General features: G+C 32.8%; 2 protein-coding genes across 2 annotated transcripts in view; both read right to left on the reverse strand.

Annotated features, from left to right (window-relative positions):
* Positions 1-4,608, reverse strand: part of LOC115439930 (CUB and sushi domain-containing protein 3) — a 123,452-nt gene extending 118,844 nt beyond the window's left edge. Inside the window, exon 1 of the mRNA XM_037444000.1 lies at positions 4,358-4,608. Within this exon, the coding sequence (XP_037299897.1) occupies positions 4,358-4,412 (55 nt within the window). The 5' untranslated portion in view covers positions 4,413-4,608. The remainder of the gene's footprint in view (positions 1-4,357) is intronic.
* Positions 4,609-7,410: 2,802 nt separating this feature from the next.
* LOC115439947 lies at positions 7,411-17,360 on the reverse strand. Its single transcript, XM_030164033.2, has 3 exons — positions 17,182-17,360; positions 9,550-9,719; positions 7,411-8,551 (listed from the first exon to the last, which is right to left on the reverse strand). The coding sequence occupies exons 1-3, from the start codon at positions 17,357-17,359 to the stop codon at positions 7,844-7,846; spliced, it is 1,056 nt and encodes a 351-aa protein (XP_030019893.2). The 5' UTR covers position 17,360; the 3' UTR covers positions 7,411-7,843.
* Between the last annotated feature and the right edge of the window lie 10,154 nt (positions 17,361-27,514).

Here is a 27,514-nt window from a genome sequence, read left to right on the forward strand (position 1 = left end):
TGCACTGAGCTTAGGGGAGACCGCTATGTCGTTCAGTGGAGCAGGCCGGATGTGTGAGTGCACTCACACTGCAGTGGGAATAAGTGAAAGCGATAGGCGCGTGCGCACGCGACGCCACAGATCAATATTATCGAGATAATACTGTTACGGTTTTTTTATTCAATTGTAATATGTGTAATAGAAATTGTAATTTTATTTGCGATTCAGCTCGCGTTTATGTGAGTAATATTGTAGTAAGCAAAGTAGATAAAGTTTTTGTCGGTATTATTAGCGACTTTTGTAAATGCCACCTTATTTTTAAACATATTTTTTTATTGCAATTACCAAGGTTCGAAATGTACAGTATTTGTAATTTTTTATTTGCGTTTAAACGTTTATACAGAATATGAAAAGTTTACTACAGCGTAAACAGTTATTTCAATAATAAATAAAGTACAAATTTATGATATTTATTATGATTTATGTGCAGTTAAGTTTCAATCATGTTTTAATTTCCGTAAAACACCGTGTTTGTATTGAATTTATTGACCTGGATATATAATTATAAATAAGAAAGTAAAGATAGTTTTCGATCTGCACACTAGTATAAAAAAGCAGCTATGCGAGCTAAGGTACACTAAACTTATATTTAGGCCAGGCGTGTGATAGATCTTTTTAATTTTTCCTAATTGTGAGCCATGTTGTGTGGATGTAATATGCGCTATGTATTGTATGTTATTTTCCCTATGCGAGCTAGCCAAAGATTTTTTGGTCTCTGAACGGCATAAAAGTCATATGAATCCATTATATACTCGGTATGAGCAAGGTAAGCCAACTTTGTTCCAGTCTCGACAAACATTCGTGATCTTCGGATTTGCTTTCAATACGGCAGTATTCTCGCACGTCATATTTTCAGTTAGTATTATAAGTATTATATTTCATGATTTCTATGAGAATTGTGCAGTCGTATGGAAATTTCATTTATTACCTATTTTCCGAGCATATTCATGAACTAAACAGTAGTAAAAAAACAATTAATTTTTTTCTTTTTTCTGTATCATGTACTGTAGTTTATACCTTAAACTGATGTTGAAAAGAGCAACACCACAGTTTTTTGCCCGTTCTTCACTGGTGAGAACTGCTTTGCAAACTGATGAACGAGTTAATATTGACGGAATCTAAATAATGTATAACATTTTACAGGTTCAAATAAATTATTTAATTTCATATCAGTAGTCTTGGCGGATTTAGAATTCATTCGGTTCCACCTTAGATATATTATTATTATTACTGCTATATTTCATTTTGCTCTAACATTGACTGATCACTCCGATTTTCCGCGCGCTGTTACCGTTCATAAACTGAATTAATGTGTATAGTTGCAATAGGGCTTCAGACTTATTTAGCTTTTAAATTTAAACAAAAACCCTACGATTTTATGTATGTAGTTTGTAACTGCACCGAATAAATAAATATGTGAAGCCGTTTTAACAAACTACGATTTAAAAACGCATTATTAATAAGTACGTAAGTTTAACGTCCAATTTGACTAAAGGATCCTACAACTTCGTGTTTTGACATGTTTATAACAGATAAAACAATATTTTCATTGTTTTTTTCTTGGCATAGTTTTAATGCAAGGAATTGAAGCACTCGTAATGATGGATTATAAGGAAACATGATAAACTCCATGAGCCGGTAGAATTAAAATTTACCTCATATAAAAACTTGCTTACTAGTGTGTCTGAAGTTTTTTGCAAGAACGGGTTTTTGTCCGCCGATAGATTCGTAAGACGAGAAGAGACGATTAAACTTAACAAAAACGTCACGTGAAATGCTGAGCTAAAAGTGAAATTTGTTTTGTTAACTTCAATGTTACATATGTATGTTATTTTAAACTAGCTTTTGCCTGCTTGAACAAGGTTTTCCGGGATAAAAGTCCCGCTATATATTTTCCCACATGAAATAGCCTATATGTTAGATCTCTAGTAGGTAATACATCAGTAAAAATTGCATTCAATTGAAGTTTTTGCATAATTCGTACACACACATACAGCAATTCCATGCAGAAGTTTTTGCGTGTTTCGTGTAAATACACATACAGACGGACTAACTTATATACTTATGATAATGAATTTACTTCAGTGTCAATAGATATTCTTAATAGTTCCTCGAAAGCCAATATTTGACTTAAGTTCCTCCTCCAAAGTCAAAGACCTTAAACATTCATTCCATATAGCACAGGAGTTACGGGCGGGAATATGCAGAATTACGAAGAATTTCATTAAACAATCAATTTTAGACATTTTTAATAATTTTAAATTACCCAAATATTCTATATTAAACTGTCTCTCTAATAGTGTCGATTGCAAATTAAAATGATGAATACTTTAGGAGGAGAAGCACGGAATAATTGTTTTGAAATAAAAAAACTATATCCATATTTAAAAACAATTAGACAAATTAAAGTCAACGTATTGCAGAACTGTGATGATTATTTTTTTTATTATTTTATACTAAAAATTTCGAATACGTAGCTTCTTAAAATCCGATTATATCGTCGTTTTCTGGGTGTAAATGTTAAAAAAATTATGATATGGAAGATTTCATCCACGAAGACACCCTACTTCTTTATTAAACGCTTACAATATCCCTCAAAAAGTGGTGGGACGCGACTTCGTGGATGAAATGACCTATAATTGATTACGCGCATCGCGCCATCGAGAGAGAAACTGAAATAAGTTTGCGTGCGGCTTTAGTTCCGTATCGCGTGAATTTTCTTCCTAGTGCCCTCGATTGTATGCTCTCGTATCGAAATCTAGTTCGTACGCGAATTTAATGTCTAGACGGAATTGACTATTTTTTAAGTCGCTATCATTCGCAGATATAAATCCTAAACTTATAATTTGTTTTATTATGGAGGTTGGTAGTCAGTACCATTAAATTGTTCTGAATTAATTAATCATTCATTTCCTTAATTATACACAATTCGGGACCATTTCAGAACGATATCGTGTTCATTTATAGGCTGTACAATATGGACAAAAAATACTTTATTTGCACAAGTTAGTTAAGAAAATTGTAAATGTCTCAAAACAAGGCCAAGTTCTCGTTGAAGAGTGTTGTAAGAAGTACTTTATGTTGAAACTGTTGTAAAACATTTGTTCAATGCCTATGTAATTTTGGAAAAATACTATAATACATTTTACGCTGTTATAATTATTGGGTTACTTGTAATTACTTGTAATCACTGCGGTCCAATTCCAAACCCACGAACAGGTAGGTGAAAATATTCAAATTCACACACTTTAATTAATCAATATTACACAGTGACAAGTGAATAAAATTTGTAACGTTTTCTCATTGCATTAACATTGTGCAATCATTTTAATTATTTATATCATGCTAAATAAATTGTTTTTTATATTTCAATATAACCAATTCATGGAATTAGATTACTTAGATCATGAATACTCGCAAAGTCTTCTAGATTCTGACAGTTTACCAACTATCTGGTCAATAACTGTTCAAATTTAAAACATCTAATAGAAATTCATAAAATTAAAAGCTTATTCACAATGTGTGCAACCGGTATCGACAAGGGCATCGCGAGGTGAGTGAAAGAACACAAAAACGGTCATCATACCTGTTGTGTTAGTTAGGTCATTAAATAACCATGTCGAAGGGGAATACCAATTAAATACACGGGAAACAGGTAAGGGTCAATCGTCAAATAACTGCATTCATTATTCACTGACTTGGGGTCTTATAGATATAAATTTATGTTTTGGATTTTAAAGAATTTTATTTCATATTTAAAAGTTTTTTGGACATAATTTATTAAACTTGTTTTTGAGCTACGAGGTAAAATTATTTTAAAAAGAAACCTTTATTGCAAACATGTTGAGGTCATCGTTGATTCATTTTATTTTATTCAAATCATTCTGTTGGTTTGATTTTACATTGGAACACGTCGGGCAAGTTCGCATGCAAAAATAAAACCAGTTGCAAAACTTTAAGTACCATTAGTGTAGAATGAAATTTAATATTTTATAACTTGTTCTCTTTTTTGGATGTCGCGCTTGATAAAATCGCGCATGTATTCACGCCAGTGCTGCGATTAACATAGTCGTTAGTGGACAATAGACCAGCCTCTAATTAATTGTTGTGTACTTACGTCACTTTTGTTTTTTGCCGTTTCGAAATCAGCTCGCTTTTATAATAGAACCTGTATAATTACTTATTGTGTATTGTATGCACTTGTAGCGCATAAAAGGACTGCGCGATGGACATAAATATATATAAGAATATTATATTGTCATTATGAGCAGGCGCAGGCGCCTTGCGCTGAGATTTTTCGCGTGCATTGTTCACTCACCTTGTGCGAGACCAGGCGCAAGAAAAACGCTCCAAATAATAATGCACAACAACATTTTGATATCGTCTCTTTACATACAAAAATAACCAATATCACTTGTCCATGACGTCACTCAGCACAACACAAAAAATTCCAACGAACTCAGAACAGCGCGAAAGTAAAAGTTTGACGGTTGGTTTGCGTTTAGTTGCGCAGTGGACACGGCGCAGACTCGCAGCTGGTGTAGGCTCGCGGCACACTGGCGCTTCGGCGCGCGGTCCGTGTGCGCGGCGCCCCCACCAGTGTCCGCCTTTCACCGTTACAATTCGTAACCCGAAAGACTGTTGAGCAAGGCTGTATGACGATTGACATTCAACAAAAACTACATAGCCATACGGAAATAGCATGTTTACACGATCATAATCCTGGTACACTGTGCCTGGCTATATTTGGACCGGTTAAAATTATTTAGCACATCAATTTCTTCTGATGGAATACCATAATTCTGGGAGGAAGGTCACGTTGAGGTCAAACGGTGTGATTCTAAACTCGTGGCACTTTGAGAAGAACGCATTATTAAACATTTTATATATATGTTTTACTCTTGGTTCAACTCATAATCACATATAAGGCTCTCGGACTCTATATTGTTGTGGCCAGTTCTCGGTGAGTTCTTGAGGAAGGTACCTTGACATTCTAGAATCTAGGCTAAATTTAATCAATATCCATATTTGTGGATTGTTGGTCTAAGCAAAGCACGGTTAATATTTATGATATAAGTTGTTGTGTTTTATCAATTCTTCCTTAAAGTCGCTTTGTCAGGGCCGTCAAGAAACCTATGCGTCTAGAACCAGCCATTCAAACTTGGTACTTGAATGTTGATTAATTCATAAATCAATAATGCAGTATGTGAATTTAGCGGCTGTTGGAAAATATTGGACATTATAATCATTGATGTTATGCTAATATTATTTAATTTCGTTTCAATCATTATTGATTTTATAAGTCACGGCATATAATAACAGATCACGACTATAAAAACTTGTTTGCTTTATAAAACCATGTAAGTAAAACTATAGAAGTAAACCAACTGGTCGGTATTGCAAAATATATAAAGATATATTAAAGCAAAGGCTAATATCTTCAAAGCAAATATAATAGATATAGTAATTGAAAACCTGATAAATGTTTGACTAATTATAACGTATTTAGAAACAACTATTAGCGACGATAAAACTATTGTGTGTTTCTAGAAATCAACAATCGTGTCATAGTCACAAACAATATTAATTTTTTTATATTGTGATGTTTAAAATAAAACAATTAAGTAGACACAATATGTTTATTCTGATACCCGTGCATTGAAACACGACAATAATATGTTTGACACATAAATCGAATACATTTTTGATATAATACATCCCATTTGGTACGTACAAACTACACAATATAAAGATGATCTTTTCGAGATAGAATAATTGTATCATCTATAACAACGCAGAAAAACATTAACGGAAAAGACCATTTACAAATGATCTTTCAAAATTATTTACTCCATACATATTTCAGAAGTTAGTTACGTGAGTATAACTTTATTTGGAATTCAAAATGTCTTTTCTAAATCAAGTACCCGTTAAGAAAGCAACTGATTTAAATGAAGGGATATTTACGAAAAAATGGTAATACTGTCCCATAACAATACTAGTCTTAATTATTTTGATAGAAAAATATGAATTACAGCTACTATGATGAGTTATTATTAATATGACTGCTGGATCAACCACAAACTGATTTCTATCTAAAGTTAAATGATGCACTACTATTATTAGATTTACTAGACTTAGTTGACGCCGACGACATAAGTCGGTGATAACATTCGAGATCACATTTCAGAGTTCAGAAACCGTACTGATATTCAGATATTATATAAACTAATCTATGGCCAGAGGTCCAAGCCAGAGAAAAACCTCCAGAGAGACATTCTAGATCCTAAAAACGACTTAGAAAAATCCTAAATTCCATTCATCTACACTGTATCATATAAATATATATTTTTTAAGATTTTGTAAATACAGCTAAAATATATTTTTTTTATTAAAGTTCTCTCTTACATACATTATAGTTTTGAAAAGTCGGTAACATTATAATTGTTTAGAGATGTATTATGAAAGGGAAATTGAAAGTTTGCTTTAACTGCCCCGAACATTGAAGTCACAATTTAGAATAATATCACTTTCCTTCATAGAAGAACAAACATAAAAAATGACTAGATTACAATACCTAAAAATATTTTGCTAGCCTAGGGGAGCTAAGAAAATAACGAGAATTCATCAATAAAAATTAAACAGTATTTAAAACAAATAAATATATCTAGAATCAGCGCAAAGCACTTAGAACCTACCCAAAGGGTAGATCACAGTTATATTAGGGTACACATGACTTCTATGCAGTTATGCTTCAACAATACGTTCCTAAGCTATACATTAAATAAAATTAAGGGCATATTAAATTCATAATAAAAAATAAATTGTACACTTTGAAAAAATCATACATCTAAAATTTTAAACATATCTCAGCCGATTCTTAACCACTCACGAACACCGATGGCCCCTAACTTGTATAATAAATAGTTAAATATTTATTATAACCCTATATCCTTATCAAAAAATCCTTTCGCGTCAGTCTATTTCCTCTCATCTTAAACATTTTGCGGATAAGCCAGAAAAGCTCTACATTCCGACAATACCTAAACTTACATTATATAAATATATCGTAAGGATCCCACGATAAAGAATATTTATAAAATAGAAAATACAAGAACAGGTATAAAATCGAATCACCTCTTAAATTCGGGTTGACAGTTAAAAGTAAGTCATACAAAAATACAGGCACGACTGGGTTAAAACTTTGAAATAATTTATCATAGTGTGGGAACTTTCTAGAAGGTAGAAAAGCCGGCCCATAACCTGTGTCAATCAATCTCGTTAAATGAATCGAGATTAATCTTCATATAAAAAAAACAAACTTTAGCTAAATAAATATATATCAAATATTATTAAAATAATAAAACCTACGAAGGCCCATAATAGAATATAATGTAATGTATATTATATATGTATATTAATAATATGTATAAAAATATATAAAGTAGAAGCTTGAAAATACAAACTTTTGAACTATGCCCAAACTTGATGCCTCACTAGACCAATAAGGCGCTTCTTCGAATACAATATATCTAAATACCCTTATAGCCTTTTCTAAATCACATACTTTCCAAATCTTAAAACATATTGTACGCATAAAAAAATGTGCCTTAGTTTCCCATTACTCTAAAACAGGAGACATCAAAAACATTTTTAATGTAACTAAAATTGCACATACATACATTCAGCATATTCATAAGTTATACTTGAAAATATATACTTAATAACCTAGTTCCAGTGCAACGATGCCGAGGTCATTTTAATCAACGTAGTTGACATGCCTGCAGTTTGCACACGTGACTGATCATAATTCCTGCGTCTCCCGTGTCGCGTAGGAAGTGCGCTGAGGGCTGCACATGCTGACGGCCTGGTGCATGATATGAACGCGCACATCGCCAGTAGCAGGTTTGTATTCAAGAGCCCTCCTATGACGGCTGGCAAACGTATCCGTCAATGAGCTTTTGCAACAGCAGTAGTAGAATAGATGAGCAAACGCGCGCCTAAAATTGCTGTTGATCCCACTGTACAGTAAGCTAGTAGTGACCGAGCGCATCATTCCAATCCAGACAGCGTGATAATATCTGGAGTCGCTGCTATCAGAGTATTCGTGCACAACGACAAGGTATGGGATCCACGCAACCACATACAATAAATAGGCTACGATATTCAGGTTGGTAGTTGAGCAATCGCGATCGTACTGTTGGGAGCGCCTGTAGTGGTTCTGGATGCGAGCACGGCGGGAAATACAAAAGGCCGAGCTAAACAGTCCGTACATAGTCATGAAGAACGGTAGAGCATGGAGCAAACCTAAGGTGGTGGCGCGGAATAGGAAGCTGCCCGTGTAGTGTCGTTCGCAGTAATCGTAGTCAAGCTTCATGAAGACCCCGACTGCAGAGATGATGGCGCTGAAGAACACCACCAGGCAGGAGACGACGCCCACGTGCAAGGAAAGGAACATTTCGTATTCAGTAGTGGTGCGGCACAGGCGATAATACGTTTCGGCGGCTACGAGCTGAAACAAAATGATTAATGACACATCTTTCGTAATGCACAATTGAGACGTAGTAAACGACATGGTATTCATTGTCTTTTTGTTTCAATCAAACTATTGAATAGTATGTAGAAGAAAATAGTGAACAGAACAACTGGGTTATCTAAAATGTATGAACGTAAGGAGAGAAATATAGCTTTATAACAAATTATGTAAAAAAATCACACATATATTATGTTTACACAGTAAATAGGTTAGTAGAGTATGAACAGGATGACAGGTGGCGGAACCCCGCATAGGGATTCCGAACTGGTTTAACAGTTGTTTTTCGCACGAATAAGGAATGAGGCTCCAATCGAGATACCTAACGCACTTGTTATGGTTTATTAAACCAATGGTATTCAATAATATTTAAATACTAGATTGTTTATATTTGGGACGCTTTACAGCAGTTTTATTTGACAAATAAAACTAATATATTTTCATTATAAATATCTATAAAAGTTTAAATACGATAATATAGCGGTAAAAGTTCGATAACAACAAATGTTTTCACAATGATAAAAATAGATTATAATTAAAGAATCAAAAGTTGGTACTTGATACCGATTTCGGTAGTAGTGTGTCCAATATATTGTTATTAATGCAAAAAACACATAAAAAATCCAAGATAAAATTATGCTAGTTCTAGACCAAAATCTAAACTACTTGACATGAGCATACCTAAGATATTTTTCATACTTCTATTGACCACAAAGTATCCAAACTAACCTATGCACCAGAGTTTCTTTCCCGTTCTTTTCTGGCGAGAGTAGCTTTTCGAACTGGTGGTAGAGTTAATATAGACAGAATCTAAATAACGTATAACATTTTACAAATTCAAATAGATTATTTCATTTCATTTCATATATAATACTCGCAGCTACGCGAGCTAACTAACTGAGCATTGTTCTTGGTTTGCATCACCTTAGTGTCAGGTTAACCTAAGGACAAAAATATACGAAAAAATATACACTTACCGTAAAAAATAGACTGTAACAGTACGTAGAAGTCTCCGTTAGAAATTGTAAGCCTTTACACACAGGTATAGTATCCCATTCACCAGATAGTAGAACCACGGCGGAAACAGGCATTACTATCCCTGTTATAATAAGATCAGAGAGGCCGACACATGCGAGGTAAACGTTCCCTGTGGACAATGGAATTAATAGAATCTACTGCAGTGGCGAAGGGATACAACCAGATTCCTGCCAACTTCCCTTTTGTACTTTATGTAAAATCTAATTGTAATTATAACGATTTGGAGCTGCATTTATATATCTCTATTATGTTGTGTCAGAAAAACTTCGCCCTTCGCCACTGGTATAGTGATATTAAAAATCTGAAGGTGATACATTTAAACATCCTACCCAATATCGGGGTCTGTCAGAGCCCCCCCCACTCTTTAAGTATTGCGATATATAGCCCCCTTATAACGAAATTAAGGAAAAGTAACCGATTTTGATATGACTCTAACTAGAACAGATTGACATTACAATAAATCCAAAAATTATTAGTTAACATCAAGATCAGCGAATGAAATTTTAAATAAACCTGTATTTAAATTTTCATAAAATTAATATGATTCCACCACAATTTCATAAAATTAATATAAGGCCACCATCCACAGACCTTTATGGTTTACCATTAAATACATAGAATTAGACATTAATCTTGTGCAGGGACTTAGACCTTCCAAATATCAACGGCGATCAACCACATTCCCACTCAATTAGCCAAAACGGACTACGTATCTGTAGTCTAGATCGTAGGTAACTTATATTAGATTAGGCTACTGTAGTGCCGTGCTAAGCCCAAAAGCGGTATCTCAAAATATCTTCATTTTTGTGTCCTCAGATAGCTTAAAGAAATACTCACCCAATGAACTCACTCAAACAACGGTATCTTGTTTAGAACTTGTTAAACAAAACCTTAAAGAGTTTCTCTATCTAAGTTTTACATGTAAAACTATCTTTACAAAACTTCGATTATCTCGAAATAAGGTTTCCCTGACATACCGCTTTTGTGCTTAGCAGGGCATTATATTCCCTGTGATCTGGTAGTCAACTCTACATTGATATCACTGTTAAGATATTACAATGATTTAAATAGTAAACATATTTTACAAATTATATTTAACGTAATAAACAACTTAGTAAATAAGAAAATAGTTACAGCATAGTATTAAATATAATGTCGTACTTATATTATAAATGCGAATATATGTGAGGATGGATGTATGTATGCATATTTGTTCCTTTTTGACGAAAAAACTACTGAACGAATTAGGATGAAACTTTACAGTAATATTGTTTATGCATCAGAATAACACATAGGTTACAATTTATAATGATTTTGTGAAATTTGGTCTTAATATAACGATATAAATCAAATAGGTCGGAAAAAATGCTGTTGGAGTTAGACAAAGAGGATGTACCGTAGGATTGTTTGTGTTGTAAATATGGTATATGTTCTTAGTAATTAAATAAAGTTAGTAAAAAGATGTTATTGACATGAGTGTTTATTTCGGACTAAAGAGAAGTAACTATGGCAAACAAAATACAATTAGTTCTAAAAATAGAACATATAAAAAATAATAAGTCACGACGAAGGTTACAATCTCCAACAGCCGCCCTTAATCGCAGTTGTGACAGAAACAAAACAAATAAAATAATTAAGTTTCTAAACCTAAGTTAACTACACATCGTTTGTGTGCTAGAGGTCCGAGGGCCTTCGTTAGTACATCAGCAGGCATATCGTTACTTTTATATATTCTAACTTAACAATATTATTAGATACCTTTTCCTAATAAAGTGAAACCTAGTATCTATATGCTTCGTCCTGCTGTGGTGTACAGGATTTCGAACAAGATTAATGGCACTTTGGCTGTCAGAAGCTAAGTTAACTGAACAAAGTATACCTGTTATCTCGTATATAAACCGACGTAAGTAACACGCTTCCTTCGTGGCAGACGCTAATGCCATATATTCTGACTCGGCCGAACTTAACGCAACAGTAGGTTGCTTCTTGGATTCCCATGATACTGGACCTCCACTTAACTTGTAAACATAACCGGTGTATGACCTTCTGTCGATTGGACAGTTTGCCCAGTCTGCGTCACAAAAAATAATCTTCGTCCTATTCCCTTATCTTCAAAGGCTTTTTGCAAACAAGTCCATGCCTCAGATGCAGTTTTCGCACATCTTATATGGGTTATCGCTGCACCTTCTACTGATAAGCATATCTTTGCTAATGCCTTTGCGTCTTTGCGTACCTTTGTAGAGGCAGGGGTTGTGTCTCCATTTGGGTATCCACCGATTGTTTCCCACAGATCCTCATGCATAAGGTAATTGCGCATCTTAAATTTCCATGTAGGATATCCATCTTTATTCCTCAAACATGAAAATGTAAAAGATGAGCTCGACGACGGGGAATTTTTCACACTCGAAACATCTCCAGATTCATGTGACATTTTCAGACTATTACTATTTCCTAGTCACACAAAAAATATATTCAACTTTATTTTACTAAAAAACGTGAAAAAAAAAAAAAGAACTAAGCGTTCGTGCTGATAACGTGTTGTAAATATGGTATATGTTCTTAGTAATTAAAAACCAAAATAGTGAGCCATAAATATAATTAAACCGGATACTTTTTTTACAAAGCACAAGCGGATCTTTAATCCCGGAAAACTCCTACATGCGGGCGAAGCTACAAGCAAAAGCTAGTATTAAATAAATAAAATTTTGATGGAAACAGTGACGATAGCGTAGTTGGGAGTGGAATGGACTGCCGAGACGAATGTCCGCAGCTTCGGAACGCAAGGGCATCTGACTTCTTTTAAGTTATGTGTGTATTCTTCGTGAATTATAGCTTGCTTTAACGGTTAAGAAATATATCGTGAGGAAATTCACATAGGTACATGACAAATTTCCTATAAAAATATTGGGGGTATCTGACATGTGCCAATCCGCATTAGGAAAGCTTGGTGGACTAAAGCCAAATCCCTCTCAATAGTAGATGAGGCCCGTGCCCAGCAGTGGGGCAGTATATAATACAGGGATTATTATTTATTATGGAAACTAGCTAGTATATCAAATGGATCCCCTTATATCTATCAATCCAATTATATTCCCCTTTAGCAAGAAAATCAATAGATCTAGCATGCGCAATTATATTAAATGGTTTTATTGATAATGTCTCGATCGGTCGCCGCATCCGTTTATTTGTATGCAACAAATTGCAAGAGCGATAAACGAATTAAATTAGTTTTCACTAACGGCTTTTTAATCTCGTCGCGTTTAAGTCAATCTCTACGTACAAATTGACTATTTACGGCGCCTCAATAACTTATTAACATTTATCTGGAGTTCGCTATCTCGACAGTAAAAGTTACGCTGCCTGTTACTACTGTTTCAATATCAAAAACTTTGAATGAATGTCTGAGTTCGAGGAAATTCACATCCGTATCTCTAGTGAGTGCATCCGCCGAAGCGTTATATTTTCGCACTGAATATTAGTAATGTTATGTTTATAAAGTAACTTATTGACTTTTTTATAAGTTTTTCACTATAATTCTTTTCAATATATTTACATTCGATTTAAATAGCATACTGCATGTATTATTATAACCATTAATTATAGCTCTATGTTTATCTATGGCAAAAATGAAATATTCTGCATCAATAGCAGCAATCATACCGATCCTTCGATAGATAGGATGAGGTATTCTAATCTATCTTAGTCTGTAGGAACATAACCATCAAAAGTAAGTATTTTAACGGTTTGTAATTTGTCAGACCAGCCTTTAATAAATTCCGTTAATTAAATGATCTTTTCAGTTTCTTATTCCGGGCAACAGTAAAGAAATTTTCATTACTGAATTCTGTTTCAAAATCTTTGAAAAATTATTTCTGGGCCCAAAATTTGCCTTGATCTAATCATGTTTTTTCATTTTATCTATATATTATTATATGAAGAAATAACTTTATACGCCTTTTTAAGCACATTGCGCACACGGAGTATAGTATTAGTAGTCTGATTTGGCATAATTAAAGTTGATAGTAAAAGAGTCTAGAATAGTAAAATTTATGAATTCCCCCTGAATTGTGACCTATGTACGACCACTAGTCTAAATAAATTCAACAAAATGTTCCCACAATTCGATTTCTGTCCAAATATTTAATATTTTCGTATGAAAATCGTAAATACATTTTCCATTTGTCGCCACTGCGCGCCACAAACAAATTTTATTCTTAACTGGAGCACGAAAGATGTTCAATCGTTCAGCACTTGCGTTAACACTGAATTTATTTGTGAACCGTTTACTCGCTCAGTGCATCATTCTTAGTGCATAAACCTGTGTAGGTAGATAGTATATTGTGGAACGCAATAGATGTGCAGTATATACAGAAATACTATCTCTTAGGCGCTAATCGTCTTACTAAATTAATCTTATCAGTCTTTGTATCATCATCATTTGTATCATCGTTTGGTGATTGTGCCACAAACGATGAGTGCCTATCTTGATAAACGGTTTCGGGATATGGATGGATTTGAAAAGTTCTAATATGAGTGCATATTGGAAATTAAAAAAGAACGTCACGATGTCACCTTTTGTTGTTTTTCTAGCAGAATGCATTGACACCAGTAGTGCAACATACTACCTATATACTTATATGTTTTGAACCTGTCAATTATAATTTAGATAACCATTTCATGATTATAATGGATTGGCAAAGTTATATCTTTAAATATTTTAACAGACGGCACAAAAATCAATAGAATGGGGTGCACGCGTTCTAAATCAAGGAAAGAAAAATGATTTTTTTCTTTTGGTTGGTAGGTGGAAGCAAATATAGATTTAATTAAAAATGTTTTAACAAAGAGGTACAGCAATAAGCAAAGGTATATATGCCTCACATATCTAAGCGAAGTTATCTGTGAAGCATTAATGAAGTTCCATGCATTCCAAACCACAGAATATAATGTATACATACGAACTTCTATGAATCAGTTGGCCAATGAGTGTTTTTATTTATTAATGAAACATAATCTATTTAATTCGGAATGTTGATTAATCTTTGCTAATTCTCTTGAATGAACACGAAATTTAAGAATCAATGCAAGTTGAACGTTTTACTAAAATCCAAAGATCATAACATAATTTCTCTTCAAACAATGTGCAAATATTTAGTCGCAACCGTTATACAATATGAAAGGCACGATTCTAAACAGTTCACTATAGTTAAAGATTTGGGCATTACAATTGATTCTGAAATGAATTTTTTGACGCGTATAAAGAATACAATCCATATGTAACAGAAGGTCAATCGTAAGACAAAAGGATTTATGACTATTGCCGCACTAAAAACCTTATAATTATGCTTTTGTGTGTAGTAACATAGAATACAGCTCGATCATTTGGTATCCGCATTCGGTACTATCAAAATAATATTGAACGTATAGAAATAGTCAGGAATTATTTGATAGGCATTCTTTCTAACGTTAGATGGTAAATTAACTATAATAATGATAGGTTACAATTTTCAGTAATAACCCTTTAAAATGGTGGAGATTTTTTGAGCTTATCTTCTATTTTTATAGATATCACAGTCCTGTTATATCAAAATGGTATCAACGTGCTCAGACCATTCGCTATAAATAATTTACTGTTTAAAGTAATCGTAATTAATACGGTAGAAGTGCGCCTCTGTCCTATGCTCTTAACATTTTTTAACCAATTACTGTAGTATAGAAATTTATTACGAAAAATATAATAAGTTAAAAATATATTTAAGATCGTGATATGTTACAATAAAAATAAAAATGCGTCCTATATTAAGTGAGAATAATGTGTCAGTAATAATATGAATACATAATGTTGTGCTTAGAAAGTTACAATACTTGCTATATTAATCTAGTTGCTAGACATATATTTTGATAAAATAGAAAATTCTCTAAATAATATTGAACTTACCAGTAATTTAGAAGTACGTGTGTACTTAAGTGTTTAAATGTTTATTATCCATACAATGATAAGCTTTGTATACATGTTACTAGTTGGTAAGACTTCACTAATAATAAATAATATAATGCCTCGAACTATACATAAAATTCAATACAATATTTCTTAGAAGCCTAAACATACTACAGATTTAGGATTTTGACCAGCAGTGATTGTATATTGCAGAGTGCATACTACATAAAAACGAAAACAATTTACGACATCCGCAAAAAATCTGCATTAATTAGTGGAAATTCGGATTAATTAATTGGCAAGTTTGCTTTGATTCAGCTAAAAAATCAGCTGACATCTATTAAAGATAATTTTTATACCCTAGGAATAGCAGAAGATTAAACATATTCCGACTGTACTAGCGTATTACAAAGGTCTTATCGGATGGAAAACATATCACTGGGTATGATTCAAAGATCGGCCTTCGTGCCATAATTTCTTACAAGAGATACAACATTCATTACAGGAACATATTAACATAAAGTCAATAAGTCATATAAAAGATATGAAAATCCAAATGCTACAATAGTTATCAGTAGGGCTTACTGCCTGTCAGTGGCGAATGGCGATATTTTGCGAAAGGGAAGCCGACACTCATGTAGGTAATTACAATTTTATTTTAGACCACTATACCATAATTATTAATTGTATCTTTATTTATAATATAATTTATTTTAATAGTTTGCTTACATATATTACAAAAGAGAAGCCGGCAGGAATCGGGCTACATGGACCCTTCACTACTGCTACCTGTATTCGTATTTGTACTCTGAATATACTAGAAGAAAGTCGATTAAAGAAAATAGTTCTGTGAGCACAAATATGTTGCAACCACGTTTGCTAAATAAAAGCGGAAATTTGTGCAACAGTATCGAGGCTGATCGTGTCACTTCCTTTTTGAGTAGGCATAATAGGAAATAAAAAAGCGTATATTTCTCACAATGTCACAATGTTCGTTAGCTATTCAAATTATTGAAAAGATACGTGGTGTAAACCTCAAAACTGCGACGCAGGTAAAATGGAACACGTTAAATACCCTGACTATATTTTGATTTATGTGTTTTAACTAATAATAAAATTTGCGCATAAATTATACAGAATGCTATGTTAACAAATGTAGAGCATTTAGATAATAACAGTAATAATTTGATTACTTATATTTCGCGTTGCTTTATTCACATAGGTTACCGGTTTGGGAATATGGTTTGTTTAAATTAGGATAAAATCGAAGCCTAAAGCAAGAATGCATCGAAGAAACTGATGTTTACTTAAAGATCATGTATCAAAATGCAATATGTCATTAACGCTGCATAAATGTACATCAATATATTATGTCTATTCATTCATTCACTTTTGAAAATTTTGTAGACCCTCTATTTAACACGACATACATTTCATCGCAATAGTGAATAGATCAATAGGTATGTTACTCAGATTAAAAAAAATGTGAGCCGACTTAAAAAATAATACAGGAAATAATCAGCTAACATTTAATTTTTACAATACACATTGGCGACATATACTCAGAAATTATAATATGACGTATATTACTATATCACACTAAAGATATAAAAAAACTCGGAACTGTACACACCCACACGTTTCAAAGTCCTCTCGACAAAGAACGCAGCCACAAAGAAGCCGTTGATGATGGTGCCGAGAGTCGCGCAGAGAACCATGAAGATCAGGCGTCCGAGGGTTGGCCATTCCTGGCTCAGGGTCACGGGGGAGAAGACACGGGTGTTGTTGGCCAGGGCGGCTTTCACGACCATCGCGGGCATGGCTTTAAAAAACAAAACACTTTAAACATCCGACTAAGGAAAGCCGATAATTATCTATCTACTAAGAAAATATGAAAATGTATAGTGAATGATAGAAGATGTCTACTTGAAGTGGTAGCGACGTGCAAGTCTAGACTTACTTATACTGGAGCTAATACATTTTAGATGAAATAATGTATAAAGTAAATAACAACTGAGCCAACATATTAAAATACCTATATGTTTATCAAACCATTCAAAATAATTAAACAGAAAGAAGCAACTAAATAAGTTTTACTTCTAGCTGTCTAGCTCCAGTTTAAGTGAATCTATTTGAAATGTTATTATGATCAACAGGTATACTGAAAATGGTGCCTTCAACAAACTGATATGCATTGGGCGGATGCAAATGTATAATAAGACTAAATATTAATTGAACAATACTCTGCTTACAAATAACAAAATACTTTTAACTCGGTTGCCAGAACTTTTTTTACAGCCAAATAATTCAAGCAAGTAACATAGCGTTGGCATAAATAACGTAAAAAATTTACTAATTTTACATGAACCGGTATTTTACAACATTAAACAGTCCATACTTCTTAAAATACATACAAAAATGCCGCGAAAAGGCGTTTAACTAAACTTTTGTAGCGGAAACTTAACTTCAAACTTTTCTTCTACAACATACATTATGAAATTGACAACAGATTTAAACACACCCGAGCTATGGAGTCCACAGGCACCTTGTTGAAAATTCTGTAAGTACCTATCATAAAGCATGAATCATATCCTATATAATTATTAGATTTCAATATTTTCATATTTTCCACGGCACGCCAGTGAAAAGCCATGTATTTGGGATGTAATTTTAGCACTATAGGTCTACGCCCAGACAGATGTCCACATAGGAGACCTCTATATCTACACCTAGGGGTCTACTAAGTGGCCTAGGCAAATGTTGGAAGACAAATCGCAAACAAACTCAGAAACTTAGATTTTGCTAAAACTTCAACTCCTAAAATGTTTTGAATTACTTTTAACTGATCATATATTAAGAAAATGTATATTTTTTATTACAATTTCTTACAGCAAGTTACGAAATTATTTACAATAAGTTTTAAGGTCATGTAGAAAATTTAATTTGGGAGAACTGTTTGCCCTTACAGCACGATAAGGTCTAACTTAGCGTACTGTATAATGCACTCATTGAGGTACAAACATATAGCTAGAGTTGTAAGGTAGGTACGTAATACATAGATGAATTCTAACTGTTCAAGATCTATAAAAATAATATAGACTTAATGCTCTTTTATCGAAGCCTAAAATAGGACGCGACACAAGGATAGGTGACCGCGGAATTATTATATTGTAATTTTACGGTTCATAGCTACTATTTGTTAATTGCCCGAATAAGTTTCTATCGACGTTTACTTTAATTCAGTTGTTTTCGCAAATGACAGGTAATATATAATTAACATTTCGTTTCCATGATATCTTTCTTATCCTTCCGTCTGCCCGTACACCTCTTTAATGTAGCGTCGGCGTGTCATACTTTTTCGAGCATTATCATTATTGCAAAGACTGTCTACCAATCGAAGACAAAATTTGTAAACAAAATAAAAAAGAAAGTTCAAGACATTCTAATCTAAAGCATATCTCGCAAATACTAGACCAAGTAACTGATGCTATAAATAATATATTTTTCATTAAATTATTATGCTACATTTATACCACAAGACCTCCGTCACTTATTTATTCCAAGACACGACTCATGAATACCTGAATATTCACGACATTTCGGACAGTCAATACAATATCTCGGAGTACTCAATGGTTTGCAGGGTAGCTTAACATGTAGTGCAATTTGGAACAATAGGGTCCGATGTGTTAACGCTATCTCTGGGGCATAGTAAATGGAGTAACAATGACATAAGCATGTATTGCTATAGTGTTAGCTACAACGTCTAAGGTGCCAATAAACTATAATACCATCATCACATCGCATACTTTGAATGTCGAACGAGTCACTAAGTCCAAAATAATAAATATACTATTTGTTATAGTATTACATTATACACGAGAACGAGAGAGAACGAGAAATGACCCCACTGCCCCTGATGGTAAGTTGTAGTCCAAATAGAGTGTCGACTGATTTTACATCCTCTCGCCAGTCGTCACAATTATGCTGGCCTGTCTTTAACAAGATATAACAGACTGATCCCGGAGGCCTTGTTGGTTCCAAAACCGGAAAATGTTCATTATCAACATTAAGTTTCCTTTAGTTTAGTTCACTTTAAAAAGATGCTGCCGATCGCATTTTTTTAAATATTCTTGTAAAAGGAATATATAATCAAACAGCCACCACAAAATGGTTTTTTTTTTTCAATAGTTCTTTTAGGATCATACTCAATTAATTAATGTTCAGTAAATGTACAAAAATAGACTTGAACATGACACTATCGTTGGGCAGAATAACATATTTTTTGTACTTGATAAAATCGCTTTTCTCTATAATGTTACTACTTGTTTTATAGAAAAATAATGTATATTGGCAGATTTCGGATTTTGATTATAAATTAGATACACGTAAATGGACAAACGAATCCAAGCTTTGACAAAGCCCACGCCCTCCGCGAATTAAATTGGTACTTCGAGTTCACAATTTAAAAAAATAAATAATAAACAATAGTTTGTAAAACAAAGGTTCCCTATCAAGTTACTTGAAAACAGATTTTTTTGGATGAGTGAAAACACACAGTTTCCGCCGATATCCGATAATACGGCTTAAAATTAAAACAAATTTGTAGTGAAGTGTTCAATGTCAGAACCTGTATGTATATTTTATATAATGAAATTCGTATATAAAGGGCGAGGTTTGGGCATTAGGAAGCTATTAGATATTAACAGAGATGAGATGAATGTTGCTGTCGTCGCCTCACGCCTACACCAGGTAAAGTGACTGTGTAGGGGTTACCAAGAATTTAAAACCGTATTACGTTATGTAAGCTGCATTCAATTTATAAACTGATGTTATACTGAATAATTACAATACAATAAAGTTAATTGGTGTAGCCTTACTTATTAAGGAGGCTTCATTACTATCCAAACAAAAAGTTCATAATTAGTATTTACTGCAAACCATAAATTTTTGCATAAAAAATTTGCTGTGCTAGCCAGTGACTTAGTACAAAGTAACAGTTTCCACCCGATTCAATAGACATAAAATTTGGAAAGAATACTTTTTACATTATCATTGATATAATATTATATTATGTATACACTATACACACTATAGGGCTATAATAGACTATGAGTATAGATATTGATACAATAGAAAATGTTATTTTGGAAACCTTCCTAACATGTAGTACTATGCAAGATAATTAATAATTTAAAGGAAAAATATTAGTAAAAAAATTAAGACATTTGAAATTTTAAAGCATCAATGATTATAATATAGAAGCAATTCAGTATAACAATTATTTACGTAGATACAGTGTTAAGATATGGTTTTCGGTCAATTATAGAGAATAAATGAGACATAAAAAAAAATGATCTTGCTTAGTGATCTTAACAATGCTGCTTTAACTTGAAATTATAGTGAGCTTTTTAGGTTCAGCAATGGACTTCCAAAGACAACATTATAGTTAGTTCTTATCACTATTATTGAGAGCAATTAAGAGAACAATATGCCGGACGGGGTAAATATCAGTCATTACTCACTAATATGTAATACTAGCTTATGCTCGCAGCTTCGCCTGCGTGAAGGAGTTTTACGGGATAAAATTCCCGCTAAAAAATATCCGATTTAATTATATTTATGGCTCACTATTTTAGTCATAGTGGCTTTCACATAAAAGGTAGATATATGCTGTCGTGGGGTTTTATTTAGAACTATTTAAGATAGACAATCCTTAGGTGCATCATCTTTGTCTAACTTCAACGGTTTAGGTAGCGTAAGCCAAGATAGCATTTTTTTATGACTTGATATGTATCGTTATATTATGACCAAATTACACAAAATCATTATAAATTGTAGCCTATGTGTTATTCTGATGTATTACCAATATTACTGTAAAGTTTAGTAGTTTTTTCATGAAAGAGGAACAAACATGCATACATTCATACATCCATCCTCACAAACTTTCGCATTTATAATATTAGTAGGAAATGCTATAGAATACAAAAGGGATAATTATATAATACGCTAACTAACGAAGTCAATCTAAATTATCCAATTTAAAATTTCCCGCGTATAACGCAGCCAAAGACGGGCATAGTTAGCATATATAAAAGTTAAACTTCAATATAAGGTATGCAGATAGGGCGGCCCAGTTTCACTACAAAGGTAATTAAGGATATTAATATCTCAGGGACATGTGTTCTACATTTAATGTAGTGGGGGTTGTTGCCATCCATGAAACCAAGTGTAATAGGATAGATGCCTGTTTGATTTTATGCATTTTTTATATGGAATAGCAAATAATTCGCTCAAGAAAACCTTCCGTCCAAACAGCTACAAAATTATTTAAGAAATACTGCAGTGATTCATATTGTAAATATTGCAAGCCATAAGAGTGGGTGCGTATTGGAGATATCATGCTTTCTCTTTCCCTCGCATGCATCGTATTCCCCGACGACGTCACGTGCCTGTATTTCCAAACTTTTTTGTATCTTGACAAGTGTCAGATAAATTAGGTTGTCTTTTTAATTAGGTTAAAGGGATAAGTATTCCTTTAACCTAATTTAAAAGGAGGTTATAATATATTTATGAAATTTCACCTGATTTTAATCATTCTTCCTGTGTTAAATTTTGTATGCGTTAATATTTAATAAATCTCACTAATCTCACCTCTCACTTATATTATAAATGCGAAAGTTAGTAAAAATGTTTAAATGTTTAAATATTTGTTAGAAATATATAGTAAAACAACTAAACGGATTATAATTTTGATCTCAATATACGTAACATCTCTCGAAAGAAACATATAATAATATTATTATTATAAATGTGAAAGTTTGTGTTAATGTTTGTTAGAAGTAAACGCAGAAATAAGTGAACGGATTTAGATGAGATTTGACATAACGGTAGACCTTGTCCTGGATTAACACATAAAAACTTTATATTCCGATAATTTTCTTCCATGGGAAATAATATAATGTTATAATCTGATTTCGTAAATTGATAGCGTTGGATTCACTATATTAATTCAGGGATTTTTTAACGGGAAAGCTTTAGACGCGGGCGAAACCGGGAGCAACAATTAATCTTAAAGTATATTTTAAATAATCTTCCGCTAATAGTATAGCGAGAGAAAGAAAGAAAGAAGTTTATTGTTGGAACAAAATAAATATTATAAATAACAAAATAAAACAGAAATTCTTCACAACATAAACAATTATTGCATCAACAATGGGCCTTCCATTGTTCCTATTTTCTATTCTATTAACTATTTTCCAGAGAAGCCTTTGTCATAATAGAAAAACGCATCCCTATACAGTACATTTAATAATTTTAGGGGAGGTATCACACAACCCTAGTACACCTAACACACTAACCTACTTATTTTTTTTTATTGAAAATGAATATAAAATTCCCTGTAGAGATACGCTACAAATGTTAGACAAATAACTCATGCACCACACATGTGGATCTCAGCAGCCAAAGCTAATCGCCTTGTATTCATTTAAAATGGCCATGCATAAAAAGCGCTTGATATCTACACACTAAGAGCTGTCTTTTTAGTTCGTAGCTTCCTTCACAGTCAAGCCAAGATCCTTACAGTTAACGTAACGTGTCCAAATTTTATAGTACTCTTTTCCAACTTACTATACAAAATCGGCTACACGATTAATTGTCCCGAATTTGGGCCAACAATATGAATACGTAAATCGGATTGCGGTTTTGCCTCAAACCCGTGACAACTTCGGCCCATTGACGTCACTCAGTTAATCCAAATTGAATTCGCTAAAATTTAAATAGTGCTGTAATTTTAAATGCCTATATATAAACGGTGTCTTAGATAAGACTTTGTGGGTCCCTTTAGACAGGTCCATCTGGAAATCTTAAGGGGAGCAATCAAAATTAGGCTTTGGAAGTCCATTACTAAACATAGGTTCAGCATTGGACTTGTGACAGTGATGATAATTAAGTATTAGTCAACGTTCAGAATAATAAATGATGATAACCGAACCTAGGATAATATGTATACTGTTTGCTCTATTTCGCGCTGCGGAGTCACTGCTCGAAACTTCAGAAAAGAATTAGGTAGGTACTTTTTTATTTAATGTGCCACATACGGCAATGTTTTCGTTACTCGATTTTTTCCTGTAGTTCTTAAGTTTTTTTAATCAATCGACTCTACTATAGGTACTTTTAAACACGGATATTTAGAAAGTAACAATTGTTATGGTGCAATCATGATATAATGTAAATCAAACCTAAGTAGTGACATCTTGTGGAATCTTTTTGAACTAAATTTTGGAGCGTGTAACAATGAGGGTGATTACTGTAAATTCTCGAAGATGGCAGTGATTACAAGAATGGTAATTATAGTTTGTTATAACAAATAATGACGATGATACTACATTGTGAAGTTACGGCATGCGAGATAACAGTAGTATGATAGTATTGATGTAGTGAAAATATGATAGATTTTATAAAAGCGATAATGACTACGATAGGCAATGGACTATGATGGTTCATGCAAAATTTAAAATTAACATTGTAACTCCATTCCGGATAACATTTGATATATTTTTTTATCATTAGTTTTGACTTCAAAACATGTTTCGTCCACTTTAAGAAATGTATGTACTCTACCCTGAATAAAAAGCGTATGCGATTTCAACATTATGGTTGATAGGAAAAATGTAAAATAACAAAATCATTAAAGATATTTTTAATAAAACCAGATTGTTTTTACCACATGAATAACACCACACATTTATAAAGGCATTAAAAATGTACCTACTTTTTACATAGCGAACTGGGTAGTATGCATTCATATTGACATTACATTATAACAGAAGTTCAAAAATGTCATTATTTTAAATCAAATCTCAAGTACTATTTTATATTAAGACCAGCAAAATTACAGTGGCTCCCAGCACTAAACGCCATCTGGCGGGTTATATTTTCCTTGTAAGAGTAGAGATGAGTTAATCTTAAATGATTTTAACATTAATCCATCGAACGTAGCTTGTTCCGTCAACCAATACGCTTCTGTTTCTGGATTTTATATCCAAATATCAACGTAGCTTTTAATAAGCGTGAGCGACAATTGATGAAGAGCGCTGCTGAATGTTCAGAGTTACAACAATTATTGTACCCTGTTTTTATGGAACTTATTTAAAAAAACACATAATATTCACGTAGGTCTCAGAACAAGAACAAGCAGTAGGTTCCCAAAATTAAACATTTATAACCGTAAAGAAAATAGTTTATAAGCAAAAAAGTTTAATTATAAGTACTTATTTAATCAGATTTTGATTCTATTAGAAATCGCACTAAGAAAATATAACAAGTATGGAAATATTAAATATAATAAACGATAAGGGTATAACTATATACTGATATGACATTTTAATGTTTTAAATTTACGTTTTTCAACATGGCGGCAATGTGTTCTGATTTTAGCCATGTTTATTAAGATCTTTGTCGACCTTAACCTTCATTGAAGGGACTGTTCGCGACAGCATTCACTTCGTTTAGTAGTGAATACGTTGGAAGCTGTGACCTGTGAGGATTACCGGATTTGTCGACCGACTAGTCGCTCGAGATCACGACATTACCCACACTAATGAGTTATGGAGGGACAATGTTATAATTGAATTCACAATTCTATAGAATTGCTAATGTTCTGGCTTCGCTGCGTAATTAAAAAAAATCTATTTTGTTCTAACATTATAATATGTAACAATAAAATAATGCTAGGTTCCTACTATTCTAATGAGCAATCTAAAACGAAGATAGTTCCTGAAAAGCTTTAATCATTTTATTCAACAAGACTTCTTTATAACTCTGAGAACTTGCACTCAAATAATTAAACCACTTAATTGAATTCGTAGCTACGAAAACTATATTTTAATTTCAACAACATTTTTATTAATTTAACTCTAATGAGTCAAGAATTAAATACTAGTACGTTTGTTTAGGAATATGTTAGTCACATAAAATGTAGGTTTTATTATCGGAATAAATCTGAAATACATTTACATCGTCCCACATTTCCGCTCTAATTTTATTATAATAATGTAACTTTTAAGTTCTGTAGTAATTAAATATAATTATCTTAATATAAGAGGAATTTTACTAACAGTAACAAGCAGGTCCTTCTTTGCAAGATGCATTACATGGAATTATGGATCTAATACGCATTTTCTATCAATGTCTAGACATTATGCATTATATATAATTATCATTTAAAAACAAGTCAAATAATGTTTATCAATTTCTTGCTATTCGCGAATACAAATGCAAAAGCTTGCGTAAGCTTCTCAAATGCATAATAGAAGTAAACACTATAAGTATAATATGATGAATATACAAAATACCCCACGACCTTCCATGAAAAATACAAATATTCGATTATAAAAGGGAGAGTTAGCTGTGATATGACGTCATACTAGTAATGAACCTAAAGGAATGAGGACACATCAAGGGGAAACTCGAAGGGAACCTATTCGAAACCATAGCTCATGCTTGATTATAGTTGTGTAACATCAATTCTGTTTACTAACACTAGCTCAATTTTACTTTTAATTCGAAACAACTAAATAATTAGCATATTTTACTATCGTTATACAAACACTTGCAGCATAATTACAAAGATGATTATATATGGTTAGTCTTAATTAACAAAGCCTACTAACAACGAAAATCACGGGATAATTGATGAGTGTCATCCCGCATGAAGCGAAGTTGACAAACATGTCACACTGCGCATCGTATGTTACTAAATCAACATCAGAATTGATGGTATATTGCAAATCTGTTAAACTAATCGCATGGCCATTTAATTGTCAATTGTCTTTGACTAAAATGGTATATACATAGTAACAACAATTGTATATTATTAAAAACAGCGCATAAACTTATCAGTTATTACATTGCCTTCTCTAACTATAACCACTCGCAAGCTTTAGCCTCGTTGCAACTACTTTGGACTAGAGCAATAAAAATTAGATTCGAAAAAATATTTTATTCACTTACTAGTAGTAAAGAAAAGTCTTATTGCCAGCTGACATGTGATTATATTATATATATTACACGCTCGGTTAAAAGGAGCGAACGGGCTGAGAACAAACCCCTCCGAGACCGAGTGAAATAAATCTAATAGAAAATTCTGTCATGATTTGACGATTTCTGAAGCAACTTCACGATCGATACATCGAGGACGGCTATGTTTTTATTCGAAGTAAATATCATGAAAGAAAAATGTCCAACCCATTTTTGATTTGTTACTCCAGTTGCACCTTGATTGGATTGCACGCGGGTATTGGATGATGTGGCGTCAGAATAATTAAGCCATCCCTGGATTCCAAAATGGGTTAACAGTTATTAGCTGATGCTTAATTTAAATGTAACTGGCTCATTGTTTCCCGTACAGTCTCAAACTGGAGGGCGCTAAATACTCACACATATCGTAATCACAATGCTGCCCTATGTACAAATTGAATTGGCAATTTTAAAAGTGTTAGAATACTTATTAATACTAAATGATTTATTTTCTTTAACATAGATTTCATTACATTCGCAATAGCGCAGCTTTAATAAAAAAAAAACCTTATAATATTTCTCTATGCCGCTAGTCTATCTAGTGATGGGATGATAGCAAATATAAAAATATAAATAGATTTTAATAAATCGCTTTTGCATATGTATTCGCGTTCGCAATAGTATTAGCAATGTATTTAGAAATTTCTAATTTTAATTAACAGTGATAATTTGACTATAACATATTTTTTACCGCCTGATAATGAATTATGCAATTGGATCCTTTAATCATAGCACCTTTAAGCTCAGCGAAGCACAAAGATATACAACAAACATCACTGAATATCGTATTCTGTTTACATTTGAAACGTGTCATAATCAATTTCAATGGGATTTACTATAACGAATTGATCGATTGTATTCCACGTGAACAAACTTTAAAGAAA

This window comes from Manduca sexta, chromosome 27 (assembly GCF_014839805.1).
Source record: "Manduca sexta isolate Smith_Timp_Sample1 chromosome 27, JHU_Msex_v1.0, whole genome shotgun sequence".
Taxonomy (NCBI): domain Eukaryota; kingdom Metazoa; phylum Arthropoda; class Insecta; order Lepidoptera; family Sphingidae; genus Manduca; species Manduca sexta.